At 40.0% G+C, this 22271-nt stretch overlaps 1 protein-coding gene across 1 annotated transcript in view; it reads left to right on the forward strand.

The window, feature by feature from the left end:
- The window catches only part of ZFPM2 (zinc finger protein, FOG family member 2), a 436841-nt gene that overhangs the window by 409485 nt on the left and 5085 nt on the right, over positions 1-22271 (forward strand). The window contains exons 6-7 of the mRNA XM_054708624.1: positions 16594-16800; positions 20734-20958. Coding sequence (XP_054564599.1) covers positions 16594-16800; positions 20734-20958 — 432 coding nt within the window. The remainder of the gene's footprint in view (positions 1-16593; positions 16801-20733; positions 20959-22271) is intronic.

Raw genomic sequence — 22271 nt, forward strand, 5'->3', positions numbered from 1 at the left:
TATATATATTTTTAAATCAAATGGGGAGAAGCAGTCACTCAATGGCACAATGATAACAAGATGTGGGAGAAGGTGGGTGTAGAGGGATTTCTACGGATGCTCAGATAAAATTCCTTACACTCTTTAATTGCCATTTGAAGGAAAGAAATACTGCTAGTTATGGTCACCTAATGGTAGTTAGAAAATAACAGTTTTAAAGTTCAGAGCAAAGTTTCTCTAATTGGAGGAGGAAGGCAGGCAGGGGGCATGGAGAAGAAAAACAGGAGAACATCACTTCAGACAGACTTTGTACAGTTACTTAGTTGTCCCATTCAAAGCTGTTTTTTTTCCTCCCTCAGTACAAACACATAATTCCCCACAGCATTCAGTCAGTATCTGTGTGCCAGTAATCATAAAATATCTACTCAAAGAGTTTTATTGTAAGACTTTAAAACATCCATAAAACCCATTCACATATAAGGCCTCTCAGATTCTTAATTTAAGAAGGTAACGTGAAGAAAAAGAAAGGGGGGAAAAAAGGCAAAGAAATGGCAATGGTCTTATTTTAAGCCAAAAATTCATTGGATGAATTTATGTTATACTTCAGCAGCCCGGGCTCCTGTATTTTTCCTGTTTCGGAGGGGACGGGAGGAGGCGGGAAATGCCACATCTTGCTGTATCTTCACAGGGGCACGTGAGTTGAATGCAGTACCAGTTAGATGAGCATCGGAGGATCTTCTGCAAATTACCACAAGGTTGTTTAGTCAATTAACAGAAGTCTTTGGGGATTGTAAAGCTTGGTATAGCAACTTCACATTTAGGATAAAGTAGAATTAAATAAATAAAGCCCGCATTTTCTTCTGTGTCTGGGCTCATAGAATGTACCGAGCGCCATCTGCTGGTAATTAGTTTTTCAAAACTATTTTCTTACCAAACTATTACTTAGTTGAAACCAAGATTGGGGAAATATGCATCAGTATAAAGAGAGAGTTGTGAAGAAAATCAAAGGGTATTGATGTACTATCAATATACCTCATTTCTCATTAAAGTGTTTTATTATAATCCATTATATAATAATTTTAAGGTGTGTCTTAGGATAGAGATCCAGCAACATTTCCAATAAGAAGTGAGTTGAGTTTCCATGTTTTAGAATAGACCATGAAAGTTTTACATGTAGAAGTAATAACTGTTAAAGTTTTCTGTTTTCGCTTAAATCATGACATGAAAATATCTACCTGGTGCAACAACTTTTTTAAAAATTAAAAATAGGTAAAACACCTTACCACCATATTGGTGTGTGTATTTGGAAAAGCACGTGATGAGAATGAAAGTTTAAATCTTAATCACCTTCCATCATTAAACTATAAGTTAAATTATGTTATTGTTTTTTTCTTATTTTGTAAGACATTATAAATCAACATGCTTAAATACACTCACTCTTACTCCATATCTTATGTGTTAATTTAAAAAAAAATCTCTGTGGCCAAAGAATATCAAAGTCTTGACAAAAGCCTCAAAGGTAGGGTGAGAAGGAAATATACTACTTCTATTAAGAAGTACTTAATACAAATTAGTGTCTTTGAAGATTTTTGTTTACTTAAAATCTATATCAAATTTTTGTTCTAATATTTGCTATCTCTGAATTTCAAGGAATATAATAAAACCACATGTGATTTTTTTCTGCAAGTTCCCAGGCACAAAACATTACTTTATGGTATAATAAGAAAACCAGACAAGAATTGAAATCCCCGGAATTTGAACCTTAATAAGAGGAGTTGGCCATTGTTCCCCATAATATGTAGTCTGTCTATGGTCTCCTTCAGTGGAATTACTGAATCTTACGGGAGAATAACATGTTCTCTGAAAAGAAGGAATAACCTGAAAAAAGAAACATCCTCTAGGCCAGCAGTCGCCAGCCATTCGGACCTCCTGGACCACCAGTGGTCTGCGGACCACCGGTTGGCAACCGCTGCTCTAAGCAGCAAAGGGATATGAAAAAAAAAAAAAAGTATAGCACAAGGGCACTTCATTTGTGTGTTTAATTTTAAGGGTTTTTTTTTTTTTAATAAATGATGTATTTTGTGAAGAGAAAATTAGAGTAAATATGCTTAAAAGTGAATCCACGTTGAGGAACATTGGAGTGATTTGGGCTCTTCAGAGAGAGGTTTCCAGAAAAACACAACACAAAGAGAACGCATTCCCTTCTCCTAGTTTCTTCCTTCTGTGGATAGAGCCGGTCAGCATCGAAGGGGCAGGACTTCTCCTAAGAAGACATTTCTGACCATTTGAACCTCCTGTTGTTGAAACCCTCCTTGTGGAAGGGGACTGGGGCCGAGTACCTCTAAGTGCTCAGGGGCACTGGAGTCTGCAAGCCCTCCGTCTGTGGTGGCAGGTGACAAACGCAGGGTCCGCCGGACACTTGGCACTGCCACCCCCGTGCATCCACGTGGCCCTGCAGCGGCCCGCCAGCCTCCCACACCCCCCCACACACACACCCCTAGGAGTAGGAGTCTACCCTTTTCAGCTGACTCCCTGGAGAAGGGTAATGAGCCTCTTGGAATTCAATGGAAAGAAGAAAGGCAAAACAAAGAAGTGTAATGGAAATGGACAAGCTGAGCAAGGGAGAGAGAGGTTCATTTCCAGCCTGATGCTTGGGGGGCTTTCAGCAAGATACTGCAATGGATATTATACGGAGCCTCGGAAGGAGGAAAGAAAGAAATTAAAAAACAGCCCCTGTGATGAACTCGTATAATTTATTCCTCGGCAGAGCAGTAGGCACAATGTTTCATTTTCGTTCCTCTCCACCTAATTTCTGATTATTCCCAGGCTGGGCAAGAATGAAAATTAAGCATACCCAACACACGAGTCATAATGAAAGTGCGGAATGCGCGCAGATTATTCATAAGCTTTCGAGTCGTGTGTTTTGGTGGAGACTTCCTCCCTTCTGCTCCTGATTGCTGATGAAGAATGGTGTTTTAATAGGCAGATGGTAAAGACAATTACAGTTAGGGGCTCAGCTGGGAGTTACATCAGTTTATTGCAAATTATTAGTTGATAAATGCCTTTGTTTACAAGCAGGGGCTTCAGCAGCTTTGTAATCAGTGTATCAGCTGCCAGGGGAATTTTGACAGATCGCCTTTGGGGTGTAATGTCACCTCTTGGCCAGTCGTTCAAAATCGTGATGGCCACGGTCCGATGGGCTGCCTCCCGACCCCATGGTGAGCTCCTGCAAAGCAAGGACGCAGCACTCGGCAGAGCACAGATCCCAGGATTGCTGGGAAGCCTCCGCCATGAGCAGACCTCTTCCTGTTGAAATCCCATAAAACACTGTGTCTGTTTGCCTAAACCCAAGGTAGGCTGTCTGTTTCATGACTTCCCACACATTCGTCCAGCTTTTCCCAGGCTGTTCTGAACATCACATTCGTGGGGCCAGACATCCTGCATCCACACCGCAGCAGAAATCTGGAACTGACCACAATGACTCTGTTTACTTTTTTTCCTGAAAAAGGGATACATGGGCTTCTTAAAAGGAAGAGGAAATTCTCTCAGTAGGGAGCCATTTTCTTAAAGGGAAAAATAAGTTCTGTGGGGAGAATGCACGCCACGAGCCAAAAGACCTAGTGGGGATCTATGATAAGTCAGCCTGAAACGCCTCCTGTGATAGGAGGGGCGTTCAGGAAACACCGTGGTTGAGCCAGGCTGGCGTGGATGCCCCTGTCTCTAAAATGGGGGGATAGTATTTCCTATTTGTCACACAGATCATTCCTTTAGATTAATGAGGTTGTTCATGTTTCTTTGTTTCTGAGTTCCGCTCAGACCAATATTATCTGTTGGATTGATGCTAAGTAATAAAGCCTGTAATGTTTGAAATGACAAACAATTCATAGATGATGTTGCCAAGCTCATTTCCAAAATACTTACTGAAAGAGGGTGCTGTCATTTAGTGTTTTTTGCGTTATAGTATTATCAATATTTACTAGCTTTCTGCATTGCCATAAAGATAGTTTATAAGCCTGAGGAGTCAAAGATGTTTCGAGGATTCACATGATCGACACTTATAAACAAACTTTTACATTTCATGCTAATAAAATAATCATTCACAATAGCTCCTATAATGCTATAATGGTCTTTTTAAAAAATATATTTTTATTGATTTTAGAGAGGGAGAGAGAGAAACATCAATGATGAGAGAGACTCATCGATCGGCTGCCTCCTGCATGCCTGGGGATCAAGCCCAAAACCTGGGCATGTGCCCTTGACCAGAATGGAACCCGGGACCCTTCAGTCCACAGGCCGACACTCTATCCACTGAGCCAAACCAGCTAGGGCTATAATGGTCATATTTATTTATACCTACTGACTGGTATTCACTGTTCATTATGGCAACACATATACAGGGAAAAAAAGCCCTGGCCCGTGTGGCTCGGTTGGTTGAGCGTCATTCCATGCACCAAAAGGTCTCCCGTTGTATTCCTGGTCAGGGTCCATGCCCGAGTTGCAGGCTCGAACCCCAATAGGGGGCATGCAGGAGGCAGCCAGTCGATTTTCTTTTTCACATGGATACTTCCCTCCCACTCCCTTCCTCTCTTTAAAATCGATGAAAACGTATTTCCTGGTTTTCAAGGAAAACTTATCGAGCTAATAAAGAACTAACTCCTAAAGTCAAAAGCCAGGTTTCATAGCTGGAATTACTTATACCCCATATCCTCTAAAATATGGACATAATACATGATGATCTTTGGAAATAGGAATCCAGCTGATAAATTTTAAATCATATATAATATATATGTAAAAGAATTTTTTTCTGTTAGTCTCAGAAATACGGTTAAGTATGTCTATTCATTTATCTCCCTGGCTCCTGTTGTTTCTATTTCAGATTCTCAATTAAGAACCTCACATCATCAGAATAGAATACACCTTATTCAAACTGACACATGGTTTAGTAAAGTTTGTAATTTGAATGTTGGGTTAGCAGAAGCTTAGTTAAAAAAAAAAATTTTGGGAGAAAACCAGAGTGTAGTTTTTATCCTCACTTCAACAATCAACACACAATATTCAGTTCCCAGTTTTCCAGTTCTTAGGCAATTCAATGTTCTATTAACATCAGAGGAAAGGATGCTCACAGAAGAGTTGAAGAATGAAAGCCTTGATATCTTAAATAGTAAATCGTGTTTTTAACATAAAGAGCATAAAAAAGTTGTTTTTCAATTTCTGTAATCAAGTTGATGAAGGATAAACAGTGCATTTGCCAAGTAGTCTTGCTATGTGTCCATCTCTCTTGATTGGAAAAGGCAAAGAATTAAAAAAAGAAGAAGAAATCTGTCCCCTCCTTTGGCCCAAATACCAATGGGACACTCCTGAGTTGCTGGCCAACTCTGAATTTTCCCTCCCTCTCGCAGGAACTGCTAGGAAGCTCTATAAAAAGATGTCAGGAGCACCAGCCTGGGAAAGTTGAATGCCCCAAATGCCCTGCATTGCCTATAAGTACAAATGAAAAATGTTAAAGATAATTTAAAAAACAGGAAAGACCTTTTGCAAAATGCATTTGATTTATTGCCGTGTATTGTGCAGATCTTTATCAATTATTCTCACTCCATTTTATTCAAAAATATTGTAAACTATGAGTTGGCATGTTGCTGCATACGGGAAAAAAGGCATTAATCAACTCTAAATAAACAAGGGTAAGATCTATCTAACAACTATGAAGTAGTTAATACATTTTTGAGCAATTTTATTCTAGAAAAGAGGTCTAAAAGAGTAGTGCTTAATTATCTGGACTCCTCTGTGCTGGGCTCCCTTTTGATTGTATTAATGAAGCAGCTGGCCCATTGTTTCCCTTTAATTCCTCTATTGTTTTAAGAATATGTCACAGCTCTTTATTCTTTTATCAGGTGCTGTGCAGGAGGATCCACACAATACCTCATATTCCTACTGTATTTGCCAATGCACAAAGAAACCTCCACGGCGGTTTTCAAAGAAGGGGCACACATAATTTATAAGTTCTCTTCCTTGCACTACTCCACTGTCAAGAATTTCAACAGTATTGAATTTGAATTCATTATAAAATTTGGATTAAACAATGTGGCCACGTATAGATATATGTACGGTGTTCATGTCAAAACCCTGAGATCTGGGCAGTAACGTGTGTGATGTTGAAATAGGGCATTTAGTTAGCTTTTAGGGAATTAATTCTAACCAATTGCTTCCCAGTTATGAAAAGGTTACATTTCACAAGCGGGCATCGTGTTGGATTTTCACATTTTTTAGTAAAAGTTAAAACAAAGAAATGACCAAATAAGTAAGTAGGCTTGTTTTCTCCATCTCCAGAAACATAATGTTCTTGAGAATGAGTAAGAGTGTGTGTGTGTGTGTGTGTGTGTGTGTGTGTGTGTTAAACAGCCCATTTATCCTCTGAGAATGACTTTAATTTACTTGTGTACCTAAGATGTATATGACTTCCTTGATAGAACACTATGCTATCTTTATCAGCTAAACTCTGATCATCAATTGACTATCTTCTTAGTGTTCAGCTTAAGCAATATAGTATATAATATAACATTTTCCTGCCAGGGTTATTTTAAAATTCTGGCTCATTTCCAAATATCCATGAAATCTACAAAAAATCACCCATGATAAAATCGTCTTGAAGCTCTGATTCACATAGACTTTCCCTTTTTACACAAGTCGGAAGGGGGGGGGTTCTTTGTTTTTTTTGTGTGTTTTGTTTTTTTCCTTTTCAAACCCCTGTATTTAGAAATTGTCATATTGCTTTCTCCCCCGACCCCGCCTAGAGTTCCCAGTCTAATAAAGAGAAGACTTAGTGACTTAATGCTACACAGTGAAAGTTATTCAACTTTCAGAAAAGCCCTTAGCATAAATGATGTTGCAAGCTCCTATGTCCTTTTGTATTGCTAGGTGAGTGTGTGTGGGTTTTGTTTTATTTTTAGCTTAAAATGAAGTTTCAGGCTGGTATCCCTATCTATGTGCTTGAGGTTCCTTATCCTTCTCCCTATGGAGGTAGAGTCGTACAAAATCTAAATGTGATTTAATTGGTTCAATTTGCTGCATATTTTTATGCTAAGCTTAGGTTCGTGTCTTGATAAGCGCAGACGTAGTTTAGCTCGAGGTTTACAGCTTCATGTTGCTTGTATTTCCTTATTTTTACAAAGCAAGCGTCTATCAATCACACAGATAAATTAGGAAGAAGCATGTATAGACATAACACATGGGAAAGATTTTTCAGCGTGCTATGTAATTTATTAACCTGATTTTTACCATTGTAAGAAGCCGCGAATTGCAGATAGCAATGGACAAAGTTAAATGCTTTTATACTGGATACATTTTGCTTATACAGAACTCTATAGGTATGGTCGAACAATATAATTGAAGCTTTGTCAGCTCTGTAACCTAGCAACAGATAATTCTGTTAGGGTACTGAATTGCTCCTGGTTGACAAGTAGGGAGTATTTTTGTGTTTATCATGTTTGCTAATGATGGGATCCTTTCCAAAAGGCTTGTCTTAATCTTAATTAGAGTTTATCAGCAGAGGTCTGCCTGACATTGTGCAGACACTGATTTCATAAATAATAAAAAGTGCAAGTGAAAAATTTGGCAGGATGGGGAGATATTGGAGGCCACTGCTTCTAGAAACAGGAGTGTGAATTTCCAAAATGTAATCGAGTTTGAACTGTGACTTTACTCTTTATTATGGAAACTTGTAGTTCACTTCACTGCAGTTTTGACAGCAATTAGGAGGAAAATTTATAAGCTTCCTGTTAGGAACCATATCGCTTTGTACAAGAACTTTGCGTCAAGGTCTTCGTCATTATTACTCTCTATGGTACCTTGACTGTATCTGTCCTTTATTTGCGACGGGAGTGGTGTGTGGGTGTGGGGACTGGGGAGAGTGGCTGTGTCTGCAGCATGAGAGGCAGACAAAGAGAGACTCCTAAAATAACCTTTATGTTTGGAGAAAGCCGGGGAGGTATCAGATAGCTGCTTCAGTGCCCGATGTCATTTGATAAAGACTTCATGCCCATGCAGTAGGCATGGGATTGTATTGCTCTGGTTTGCACAATAAGATCTTTTACAGTTTAGGGGGATGAAGTATTATTGATTATTAGTTCCATACCTTCAAAATAATAATTAAACATTGTAAAACCATTTATCATTCACATTTTACTAAATTCCTCACTGGTTTATTTAATCCCTTGAAAGATGATGCTAAGTCATGACATCATTCCCCTTTCTGGCTTTCTTCCCCTTTCCACTCATCATTCCCATAATCTTCAACCATTAGTGGCCAGGGGAAAATTCAAAGCTATTTTCAGTGTCATTTTCTGAGTATCAAAATGGACATTCCCTCTGCTGGGTTGTTTGAATACATCTATGAAATATTTGATTATCAAGAGCCTTTTTGTTCATAGAGTCTCACTCTTTCTATCCCATACAAACTGCAGGTGGTGTACACTCATGTGATAGTGATTCCTAACCCTAGAGGACATTAGGCCCTCTGGGCAGCTTCTAAAAAATAATGAAGCCCAAACTTCACTCCCGGGGATTTTGATTTGATTGATCTGGGGTGGGACTGGGAAATCAGTGTTGATTAAGAGCAGTCAAGATTGCCATTGATTAAGTAGAATTTTTATGCCCTTTTCATGTCCAGCTGAACTTTCAATTTAAATAGGAAATTGGGCAAATGCTGCATTTATATTTAATATTATAAAATGATTTTAATATGTGTGAAGTGTTTAGAATAGTACTTGGCACATATTAAGGGCTTTCTAAAGTGTTAGCTATTGTAATTGTTTATTAGTCATGTTTGAAGATAACCTGGAGTTCCCTCCACATCACAAATATAGACATGATTCTCTAGATTGTAACAATGCATTTGAAAGCTATATCTCATAGCTGAGTCATCTCCTTGACACTCATAAAGTGAACCATCTTATTTCTGATTCAGAAAGAGAACTGTGCTAATTACTCCATCCGAGTAATCAATGTAAGGTGTAACGTAATGTAGTTAGTGAACGTCAGATGGCGCTGTGACTTGGGACACCTGGTTTTTCATCCAGAATCTAGAGCCAAGCCGCCTCTTTCTAACCCCATCTCCCATGTCCTTTTATCTTCCTCCAATTTCCCTCTAGCTGTGTGACCTTGAATAACTTACATTTCCAGCCCGTGATCTCATAATAATGTGTGATTGTTACTATTGTTAGTACGTTGTTTGTAGAAGCATTAAAAATTGCTTATGACTTGATGATGATAATCTAGAGGTTATCTAGGCAAAGGCTGTCATTTTACATGATGTAGGTAAAACTACAGATTACACAGTAACTAAAAGTCAAGACTAGAACTAAAGTTTCATACTCTCCAGGCAAATGCTCCTTCTAGTTCATCCTTGGACTGAGGACAAATAAATTTTTGTTTGTTTGTTTGTTTGTTTTTTGTGAGTGTTTGTTTTTTACAAATACATTTTTAGTGATTTTGGTTGCCAGCTATGCTTCATAATTATCACGTTGTCTTTTAAACCAAAATCATTTGCTCTGGAATGAGAGCAATTAAACATATGACATTGCCATATGTGCACCCAACACCTTTACATAATTCTAATTGTGTTCATATCAATACATCATGAGTGTAGATTAGTGCATTGAAAATCCTCTTGGTGTAACTCAAGAGCATTAAGCAAACTACTCATATGAAAGCTACAGAAAACATTGCTTAGGTTTATTAGGTTTCATATTCATAGAGAGTTTATAGGAACTGGCACTCAGAACACAAGCAGAAACCCAAATCAGCTGAGTAACCAGGAACTCACAATTTTCAGTTCCAAAATGTATTCAAATACAAATGGCTAGTGTGGCCAAATAAAGTAAACTCCATCTCAGCAGCAACTTCATCCCACTAGGGACTGAGCTTTCAAGTCTTTGATAAGTAGCTTTACTAGGAAAACTGGGAGGGGAGAAGACCTGGCTCTTGTTCTGTTTTGAACCATCTCATATGGAAAACTTTTTATAAAAGCGATATTCCCCTCCTTAGCTATGGCAGTAGTTTGGGTTCACAGTGGACGCTTTTTAGTGAAGAACTGTTACTCTCATTTTTTCCCCAATGTCTTTATGGTGGTAAAAAATACATATGACATAAGATTTGCTATTTTAATTATTTTTAAGTATACCGTTCACTGGCATTAAGGACATTAACATTGTTGTGCAAACATGACCACCAGCCATCTCCAGAATTCTTTTCATCTTGCCGAACTGAAACTCTGTACCCATTAAGCAGTAACTCTCCATTTACTTTCTTTTTTTTTAATTTCTTTATTGATTAAGGTATCACATATTTGTCCTCATCCCCCCATCCCCATCCCACACCCCTCCCCACACATGCCCCCACACCCCTGTTGCCCTTAACCGCTGGTTAGGCTCATATGCTTGCACACAAGTCCTTTGGTTGATCTCTCCCCTTTACCCCCACCCTCTCCTACCCTCCCTCTGAGGCCCGACAGTCTGATCCATGCCTCCTTGTTTCTGGGTCTGTTCTTGTTCATCAGTCTATGTTGTTCATTATTTCCCCTAGATGAGTGAGATCATGTGCTATTAGAAATACACTTATAAGAACCGAAAATGAGACAAGCAATAATGGTTATGGTGACAGGCAAATGAATCAGTCTGTAGTGAGTTTCTTTCTGGGCCAACAGTTCTTTTGAGACCTAATTTCAATGTCCAACAGTTCCTTATGTGTACATGTCAACACTGACATTACAGATCTAGATGGTGGACAAACGGTGGTAATGCAGGTCCGACTCTTTCTGGTTTGGTCCTGGGCAACCTGCCGTGATGCACAGCTGCTACCTGCTAGTATGGGAAGGACACGTCAGCGTCTTCCATCTCTGGACTGCTTCTCTTCTGTCTTCATGGCTGGAGTAGTCCTGTAGACTCCTCTCTGTTGCTGGAATCCACATGGTCTCGGAGTTGTTTTCTGAAAATATACAAACATATTCTCGACCAAAAGTTAATAAAGGAATATTTTCTATAAATTTGACTTGGGATCCTATTGCATTTTTTGCCCAAATAATTTCCCTCTGGCTTGTTTTGACAACTTGTGTGTTTTTCATGGGTGTCTTGCTTTTAGCCTTACAATTAATTTTCTAAAGTATTAATTTTCTAGATGTAATTTACTTCCTGTCCCTTTGCTTTTGAATACTCTAGGTATGAGGGGGGAAATATAGTATTTGTCCTTTGGTGACTGGCTTATTTCACTTAGCGTAATGTCCTGGAGGCTCATTGATTTTGTAGCATTGTCAGATTTTCCTTCCTTTTTAAAGCTGAATAATATTCCATTGTATGAATATGCCACATTTTGCTTATTTATGCTTCTGTCAATGGACACTTGGGTTGCTTCCATGTTTGAGCAATTTTTAATACTCCAGCTCTGAACATGGGTGTGGGAATGAATATCTGCTTTTAATCCTTCTGGGTCATCAGGTAATTCTATTTGTAAGTTTTTGAGGGCATGCCACACTGTTCCACAGTGGTTGTACCATTTTGCCTTCATCAGCTGTGCACAGGCTTCCAATTTTTCACATCTTTGCCAACACTTGTTATTTTCTGGGTTTGGTTTGGTTTGATGGTGGTGCTCTCATTTTGAAGCCAGATATACTACCTTGTGATTTGTTTCCATTAACATGCGGTCAATCCATGAAGATACCAGAATAGCTAAATATCAGTATGGTTTTTCTTGCACTCAGATTTCTTCTTAGTCAAGATGAATACTACTGCCTTCCATTCAACTGTAAATTAGAGTTGGCCATATTTCCCCTCGCTCCAAAAGCAGTAGGTAACGGATTCCCCTGCCTCTTCAGCTCCAAGTTAATTGCTAGAAACTGTTTCTCACTAGTCAAGATACAGATTGTGATTTACAAATGGATGTAGCCTTCATCCTTTTTTTCTGAAATGAGTTAGCTCTTACCAGTATAACGTAAGTGCATTTGCTCATTGAATTCATAGGTTTCTCTTTTCTCTCTGGTAAGATTTCTTGAATTCAGCAGGGCAGTGAGAAATGAGAATAATAGCCCCAATCAGACCAAACCAAAAGGATAATGGTTAACAATTATATAGCACTTAATACATGCCAGGTGCTGTTCTTAAGCTTTCATATATATTAATTAGCTTATTTAATCCTAATAACACCGTAAGTTCAGTACTGTTATCATCAGCCCCATTTTCAAGGGTGACGACACTGATAGGCAGGATGCTAAGGTGACAAGTTCAAAGTCACATAGTAAGTGGCAGAGCCAAGATCTTCCCCTCGGCCATCTGGCTGCATTGTCCATACTTCTTCATGATAGGCTCCTATCCCTCACCGGCAATCACACTTAGAATATTTTATTTTAATCACTAACTGACACTGATTGACAATACTTGGGACATCTCACATTATAAATAACTCCATCAAGTCATATACATTCACCATCTAAAAAACTCAGCCAAACAGTTTCAAAGAGCCAGCCCATGATCTTTTCAGTGCCCTTCTCTTGATTCCCTCTAACTTCTCCAAATATATGCTCTTTCTATCTTTAAATGATTCCGTGTCCTCTACCCCCATCTTTAATGTTGAGGTTCCCCAGGCCTCAATCTTTTGTCCTTTTCACACTGTACTTTTCCTGAGTTACCACAATAATGTCAAGACCATCGCAGTCATTTAGAATGTGCCCATGACTTCTAAAACAAGAGTTTTCTCCATCCTTCTATCTCCTCCACGTTCCAACTGCCTCCTAAATGCATTCACCCCAAAGTCTCTCACATACCTCAGATGCTACATTGTCAATGCAGAATTCAGTATATCCATGCATGCACATACACATACATGTGTACAACACACGTGCACTTGCATACTTGGGCTTTGGAGCCGGACACACAAGAGTCTAAGTCATGATTCTGGCACTGACCACACCTGTGTCTTTGGGCAGGTTAATTAACCTCTCCAAGCTTCAGTTTTCTCACTCTATAAAGTGAGGAAAATACAACCTAACTTCATCGAGAAATTGACACCGTCAAAATAGAAGTACATAAACCACGAAGCCTATCTGGCCCAACATGCTCCTAACTGGTACCCATTGCCTCCTGGTTGTCTTAACATACCAGCTTCACTGCCTCACTCATGGCATCGCCGTCATCTGGTTTCCCAAACCAGAAACCTTTGTGTCATTTTCAGCAGCTTCTTTTCTTGTTACTCATCTCACAAAATCGCCCCATTCCTCTCAGCCCTGCTCTTGGGTGCGGCTCTTGTCTCCCTCACAAGTTACACTTCTCACAACTGCACTCGTGCAATAGCCTCCAAGTGCCCCTGATGGTAACATTTCCTTCCGTTCACTCTCACAACCCTGAGATGTTTTTCTTTAAGAAGCCCATGTCAGGAATTTGTTCGTTCATTCACTCGAATAAAAATATACCATCTCCCTCACCAGGAGCCAGGCACCACTGTTTTATGTTATGTTCAAAGCTGTCTCACCTTGCTCTACACTCTTTTCGTGGGAGGAAGCCCTGGTCTGTAATGTTTGCCGGGTCCAGTGGCAAATGCTACAGCTCTCGCCAGGGACGATTTCAAGTTGCCGGCGTGATAGCAGCCACCAGCACACGCAATCCCTGACAGCTGGACATTCTGCTCTGTGATCTGGAGCAGGCTGGCTCAAGCGCACCAATGCCATAAACCACCTCTTCTCCCTCAGACCCCGAGCTCCGGGGGTGCTGGCCTCTGAGCCTTCATCGGGATCAGCAGCTCTTCCACAACCCTCTGCTTGCACGTGCACTTCTGCCATTTTACCTCTGTTCTTCGTGAGGCCATCAAAAACTCACCTGGGATGGTTTACCTGACTCCCCCAAGAGGTGTCAGTTTTTCACTGTTCTCCCATGTTCCTCAGCAAGAAGCGACAACACCCACCGCATGGTATGGTACTCTGTTTACTAGTATTGTGTGCCTTCTGATTGTAGAGCTGTGTGTGAAGCCCTAGCACCCAGCTGGCACACAGCAAAGAGTTCAATGAATAGCTGATGAATGAACGATTTGAAAGATTCACTCCTAAGACAGCTGACTTCCTCATCAAGTCTACACAGTACATTTTTATTCTAATTCAACCTTTAACAAGACATGCTCTGACTAAACCATAAAAGGAGATAAAGTGACACAGACAACCGAATGTGAAACGTTACCGAGGATGTCTGAAACCACAGGTGTGCACTACCACCGCTAGGCTGTTTATTAACACAGAAAACTCGTGTTTTTCCTTAACTTTTCCTTGCACTTGATATTTGTGAAGATTACTTTATATATTTATTGGAGCCTTTTGGTTCTAAGTTGGAGCTCAAGTATTGAATCATCCTTGTACATAACCCATGGCTGTGTTCAAGATTAGCTGTGGCCTAACCGGTTTGGCTCAGTGGATAGAACGTCGGCCTGTGGACTCAAGGGTCCCAGGTTCGATTCCGGTCGGGGGCATGTACCTTGGTTGCAGGCTCATACCCAGTAGGGGGTGTGCAGGAGGCAGCTGATCGATATTTATCTCTCATCGATGTTTCTAACTATCACTCTCCCTTCCTCTGTAAAAAATCAATAAAATATATTAAAAGAAGGGGAAAAAAAGATTAGCTGTGAGTGGTACCTTCTGTAAAATCTCCATTTCTCCTGGGCAACTGAGTTCAAAATGTTCTTTTTGTGAAAAATAGCCATAACTGGATTTACCAACGATGTAAATTTACTAATAGTAAATTATTGCTCATAATGTAAGTCATTCCACTCATCACTGAAATCCAGTGACTCAGAAAGACCAAGCTATGAAAAAAACTGGAATGGGAGTGTGTGACTCTGCCCTCCTCACCCCTCTATCACATACATTCACTTAATAAACTGTGTCTCCCAGAAAACACAAGTGATCACCTTTGTCTACTGCTGTAAAGAGTTTGGATCTTCTATGTACATCAGAGAAGGCACAGCCGTGGCCGATGACAGAAGCCATCCAGGGAAGTGTCACCAGCAGAAATACCCCACTTAGCACATGGAACGCTCGCTCGTCCAGTCCATGATGCTGCTTCGCTTCCCTATTTGTAAATAAATAAATCAGGGCCAAGGCGAATCTGTTTCTCCTCTTTGGTTTCAAGATCCGTTAGAGTCAAAGTGAAATAAAAAAAAGTGAAGTTGTTTTCCTAGTCTTTTAGGATGTTGGTGTCTCACTTTGAAACCTTCACACTCATCTGAAGTCTGTAACCCTAGCTTTGTTTCTTCACAAAAATCTATTGTCCACGGAAGGTGTTTTGTTCCTTTACCTTTAAAACTTCATCAGCTGGTTTAATTCCTTGTCCAAGTTCCCAGTAAAAAAGTGACCCCCTCCTTCTGTGCAACCCTGCCATGTCATATGCTGTTGTTATCTTTCCCACCAGATTTTTACCACAGGTTGTTTAAAAACTATAATCTTTTTGAGGGTGGGGAAAAAATGAAGTGCAGTTGAAGAGACAGTAATGCTGAGAGATAAACAGAGCAATATTACTTATCAGAATGGGTACGATTTTTGCCTGCTTAATGACTACAATATATAGCCTTGCAATATATACACAAGGGGGAAAAAATAGCTTTATAACATATCAAGTATGCCACGTTATTCCAGCCATAACTGTATAGGATACGTATCTAGGCCTGAGAGTGTAGATAACAAAATATAAGTGCTTTGCCTGTCTAAACATGTTAAATAAATGAGCATTTGCTATCGCATTCCAATACATTAGAAGATGGCCTTGCATAGTTAATTTTCTTTTTAATGCACCACACGTGATCATTTGAAGCACAGAGCCAGAGTATATCTTAGTGTTTGAAGAAAGAGTTCTTTTCGTTTAAACAAATCTTTATTTAAATAAGCCTTTTTGAAAAGGATTTTTGGCCTATCTTCTTTTCAGGAAGTTCAATCAGGGTAAATGGAGATAAAGAAGCCACGTTATAAGGAACATTATATAAGTAAAAATCACTCCGCCAGAAAAAAAAAAATGTCAACAGACATAAAGGGTGTAAAACTAACGGAATTTTGTCTTAACATTCTAGATTTTAGGAGCTTTTATTTACTTGTTTTGTAGTTTGGGGTTATCTGGTATTGATATAATAAAGTATTTTGGCAAGAGTGGTGGGAGGAGGACGGGGGAAGTAGGAGCTGGAGGGAAATAATTTTTTACTTCCATAAGGTACAGAAAGAGTAACTTCAGAAACTACCTAAAGGAAATGTTTGCGGTTGACCCCTACCATGCTTGTTCTTAGGCAGGATACCATGTCATGATTAAGGCAAGCCCAGAAGACAGAGTTGACAAAACTCTCTGGAGATTATGTCTAGACTTGTTTCTTAGTCTTCTCTTACTATTGACCACTGAACAGTTCATTTAATGCAAGGAGTACAATTATTCACATGGTAGGGAAGAGGTGTTCAGCTGTTGTCTTGATCAAACACTCCCCCACCCCCACCCCAGTTGAAACTGATGTGAAAAACATGAGAAGGTGCTATTGACATCAATCTAATTACAGCAGGCTGGAGCATTCTATGTCAATCCTATCTTCCTCTTCTTTTTTTCTTCTTAACAGGGGGTCAGCTTTGGTGCACAACCACGAAGGCCATCTCTGAGGGTGAAGAGCTAATTGCCTTTGTGGTGGATTTTGACTCAAGGCTCCAAGCTGCCAGTCAGATGTCTCTTACAGAAGGGATGTACCCTGCCCGCCTGCTGGACTCAATTCAGTTGCTTCCTCAACAAGCCGCCATGGCTTCTATTTTGCCTACAGCTATTGTCAATAGTAAGTGCTGAGTGCAACAGCCCAGTACAGTTGCTTTGTAGTGGGGATGGTATTTATGGGGAGAAAAAAAAAGTCTACTGACAGGCAACCAGGGACAGACTCTACATTTCAGTTTATCTTCTCTCTAACTCTGTGTGTGTTTGCTTCTCATGTGAGTATAAAAAGAATTCATTCATTCATTTCAGGTTGGATTCCTGAATGTCACACACAAAAAGCTGACTTTCTAAACCAGTTAAACAACATTCAGCTTTCTTGATGCTTTTATAGTAGAATGATTGTGGTATTCTTTAAGGGCAATAGAGTTAAAAACTTAAAGAAAAAGAATGCAATTCAAATTTTGATTAGATAGCCCAGCCATTGTGCCTCAGTGGTTGAAGAGGTCCCCTGTTCTACTCTGGGTCAAGGCACAGCATTGTGGGCTCTATCCCCAGTAGGGGGCATGCAGGAAGCAACTGATTGATGGTTCTCTCATCCATGTTTCTCTCTATCCCTCTCTCTAAAAGAATAAATATATATATTTAAAAATTTTATTAGATATACTAATGGAGAGGAAGTTTAGCCTGGATAGGTCAAGACAGCAGCTAATACTATATATATATATATTAGTAGCCCGTTTACACGAAGATTCGTACAATAGACCTTCATTCACCTGGCTGCCTGCACCAGTTTTCTGCCGGCACCGGGGACCCAGGCCTTGGCTGTGGCCACTGCCTTCTGCCTTCTTTCAGGGTCCGGGCTTGGCCCTGGGCAGTGGCCTTGGGCTCGGCTGCACCCAGCATCCCTGCTACCAATCGCAGGAGCCGACCCCCAGTGGTCTCCTGCGATTGGCGCAGGCTCCCAGCTGGCGCCCAAGGCCGGGAAAGCCTCGGGCGGCTTTCCCGGCCTTGGGCTCGGTCGCACCCAGTGTCCCTGCTACCCAATCGCAGGAGCCGACCCCCAGTGATCTCCTGCGATCGGCGCAGGCGCCCAAGGCCGGGAAAGCCTCGGGCGGCTTTCCTGGCCTTGGGCTCTGCCACACCCCAACGTCCCTGCAACTGTTTCCTGGTGGGCATGGTTGATGGGCGTGGCTTGGTTGGTGGGCGTGGCTTGGGCGTAGCAAAGGTGCGGTCAATTTGCATATTTGTCTATTATAAGGTAAGATATATATTCAGAATGCTTTATATGGAGAATTTTTAAATATACCCTGGCAAATATCCTTTTATATTTGTTAAAATGACTATTGAACTTAGGTTTTATTTCTTGAACATGCAAAGTGACACTGTAAGTGACAGAAAATCAGTGACCTAGGAGTCTGAAGATCTGTGCTATACACTCAGCTCTGCTTTTATCTAGTTCTATGAGAAAACATGAGTAGCAGTTACATCTGAAGAGGAGAAAGCTAGTAAGTAAGTGAAATATTACATTTAGTCAAAAATGTCCTTGAAAATCCCTGAGACTCTGAATGATGCAGAATGGAAACCTAGAGACTGCAATGTTGTCTTGATATGAATATATATATATATATATATATATATATACACACATATATATACATACATACATATATAGGTTCAGTAATAATTATATTCTTGCTGTAATAGCATCCTTTAGGATAAAGACATTCTCAAGTGTATGTGGGATTAGTCTTCATCCAACCAGTGGATCCAGAGGACCCAAACCAAGCTACAATTTTTGGATTTCCTTAATATAAATGTAGTTATTTCCTTTAATGAACCTTTGCTTTGATTCAGATAGTCAGGAACGTGAAATAACAGAGGCCCAACTTGAATTTGAGGCAAAAAGGTTTGTTCCCAGGGACACTGGGGGTACCTCATATGATTGTGAAACTCCAATGTGTGAATGTTAATTGTAATCATATTTAAGATTATACTTGGTTTGCTTTCTGTAGCAAGATAACTATTAATCCCAAATAAATCAGCATAGATGCATACTGCCTTCATTCTCATTCTGAAATTATTAGCTAATCAGTTAAACTCATCCAGCTTAAATGGACACTATTAAACAATGTGTCCCTCTGAATAGTGTAAATGCCACTAACTTGGTGAGAGAGGCTAAATAATAGCGGTAGCATATAATTTTGTATATAATCTTAATTTGAAATTCTATATTGCACTTGCTGTCCTTATTTTTCACTCACTACAATTTGATCCTTAGTTTTCTCCTCATCTCCTCAACACCATCGCCTTCACTATCATGGGTTTCACCAACTATACAATTTACAAATCACAAATAAGCTCTTTCTGCCAAGTTTTAGACCTCTGTTGCAACCCCTCCCATGTTCCTCTGTATTTTTTACAGGAATTTTAAATCCTGTAATGTGACCGTGTATCCCAGGGTTCCTGGATTAGTCCCAATTATGTTATCTGGCATCCCTCTGACTGGTGCCTCCTTTCCCTACAGAATGGCCAGGTTTGCTCAATACAGTGCCAGTGTTTGTCACACAATGTGTGCTCTAGCCTTAACTCATCACTCTCCATCATCTGTTCCCTGAAAAAATGAATGGCACAGAAACGCTAACAGGAAGCCTAGGAACTGAGGAGATACCTTGCAATCTGCCCTAACATCTAATTGCAAAGCAGTGGCCATCACTTCCAGTCAGTTCTACTTCCTAAATATAACTTTTCCCCCTCCCTCTCTGCCCCCCTTGCCATTGTGGCATATGGAAGTGTTAACACTAGGTCCAATCCCAGTCCACCCACTTATGTGATCTGGAGCGAGTACCTCAACCTCGGTTTCCTCCCCTATAAATGGATGAAGGGGGAAAACACATACGTGGTGAAAATGTCCATGAGTAACTACATGAAAATGCATATCATAGCATGACTTTATAAATATTACATGACTTTAGCTACAGCACAAACTCTCATAATTCACTTAGATTCCTGCAGTTACCTCCTACCAGTCATAAGTCTTCCTTCCCAATTCAGTACCTTCAAAACTCGACTCTTACGATTCTGTAATATCTGATCCTGTCATTCTCTTGCTTAAAGTGATTCAGTGATTCTCCATAACCATTGAGATAAAAATTTAACTTCTTAAGAGAGCTTATACAGTCTTTGATAATCTAGCCCTTCTACAACTTTCTGCAATCTCACCTGTCCCAATTCCCATCATGCCCCGTGCCTGAGCAGCACAGCCTCCCAGCCTTCGCCCAAGCTTCTCTCAGGCTACCATCGCTTTCCCTAGGCTGTTCCCTTGGACAGGAGGACCTAGCCCTCTTCTTCACCTGACTGATTTCATTCTTCACAACTCAGCTGAGGCATGCATCTTCCTTCTAAATCCTCACCTGACCTCCTCCTCCCTCCACCAGATGAGTTCTCTCACCAACCCAGTGTCTTTTTTCCATGCCTAATGCACCCCTCAGATACCTCCATCATAATCGTCATCGCATGCTAATTTCATTATCTGACCATTTGTTCATCAACCCCAGGAGACCTTAAGCTTCTTAAGGAAAGCTGTGTGGTCTTTCACTTTCACAGCCCAACCCAGCCTAGAGTCTGGCACATAGTAGGCTCTCTGTAACTAATTTATCAAATGAAAAGATGGTGTCAGGGGTTGGCATCAGGGCTAACTTTAGTTCAGCCATTAGATCCTTACATTTTAATCAATCAGAGAAACCAATTCACATTGCTATTTATAAATGCATATATTTCTAAACCATAAGTACAATGTAAGCAATTTAAAAATTAATCTCTTGTGTTTTTATTGAATGTTGGTGTCTTCTACAATACCACTTTCTAAACACACTGTGGGCAGGTAAAGCACATTCCTTAGTCTCATTCTGTGGAACAGCATTCACAACTGCACGACCCTCACTCACTGTCCAATTGCCTCATTCAGAACCTCAGGGCAGTCTCTGAGGCAGATTGAACCAAATGCTGCTCTACCCCCAAATGGGCGGCAGCTCATGCGCCCCTGTGTTTTTGTCTACAGAGGATATATTCCCTTGCAAGTCCTGTGGCATCTGGTATCGGAGTGAGCGGAACCTGCAAGCCCATTTGATGTACTATTGCAGTGGGAGGCAAAGGGAAGCTGCTCCAGTGTCAGAAGAAAGCGAAGACAGTGCTGCTCAGACTTCCAGCCTGTGTCCCTTCCCACAATGCACCAAGAGTTTCTCAAATGCCCGAGCTCTAGAAATGCACCTGAATTCACACAGTGGTAAGTGCCTCCCATGTTTCCTCTTTTGCTCTAGAGACTCCATTCTTTACATACATGCATGCATACATCTATAGTCTAACTATATCTACAAATAAAATTAAAATCTAACCAGTTGGATCAGCTAGCTGGTTATGTCATTTATTTTCCACTCAAAGGACTTGGGTCTGAATTCTTTTCTAACAACTACTGCCCTCAGATTGCAGGCCAAATCATTCTTTCTTTTTTTTTTTTAACTGAAGTAAAATAGCATCATTTTAGAAACTCTCAATACCCTTTGTACATTGTCATTAATATTCATTGATTTAAGTGTCAAGTGATCTTTGCAAACTGACCATACTGTTATCCACATGGCAGGAAAAAAATAGGTATTTAAAAAGAAGTATTTGCTGAATTGGAATAAAGCTATTATTTTGATAGGTCCAATTAAAATCACACTTGAGAAAAATTAACTTTTAAATATGGATCTATAAAATGCTCTTGACTTCCAGAGTGTACATCATAACAGCTTAGTTGATTTTTTTGACATAAAATCACTTTTAGTCCTGTTTTTAAATTACTTAAGAAAAATTAGGCTGAAAAACAAATAAGTATGTTTTTGTTTTAAGCCCACTCTTAACAGCAAGGTGGCAACTATTCCCATTTATGTTGGAATTGTATGCCCAATTGTTGTTAGTATCATCACATAGTATTCAAATTGTCCTATTTTTTAATTGAAACTAATAGAATTACATTAATTTTAGATATCTCTAGGAACATTCTTGAGTAGGGCCAAACAAGTTTTGGGAATCACAGTTCTTCAGCACCTATAATACAAAACTTGTAGGCTATTTCTGGGTGACTTTCTTCAATGTTTTTACTGCGGGTGAATAAATAAAAAACTGAAGTTGGTGCTGAGTTGTAAACAAACTAGCTCCAACCTCCAATGTTCTAGTACAGCACAAGCTTTTGTCTTTGAACGTGTAGAAATAGTCAGTTTCCTTTCTACTCATTCTCTTCCCTTTCCCTACAAATGAGCTGTCTTCATGTAGGTGATGAAGCAGGGGAAGTAGAAACAGGTTGGTGGTCTCAGATGGTAAGTCATGTACAAAACAAAAACAGAAGGATCTTTTTAGCTGGATAGAAAAACAAGTATTGGATTACTTAAGAAGAGAAGGATAAGAAATTCCTTTTTATAGCTATAGGACCAGGTTTCTCTGCCATGTTTTTACCTTCCTATATAATAAAAGCCTAATATGCTAAGTGTCAGGTCATCTGTTCAACCAATCAAAGCATAATATGCTAATGATATGCTAAGGTCACTCAGCTGCTCGCTA

This window comes from Eptesicus fuscus, chromosome 19, assembly GCF_027574615.1.
Source record: "Eptesicus fuscus isolate TK198812 chromosome 19, DD_ASM_mEF_20220401, whole genome shotgun sequence".
Classification (NCBI taxonomy): Eukaryota; Metazoa; Chordata; class Mammalia; order Chiroptera; family Vespertilionidae; genus Eptesicus; species Eptesicus fuscus.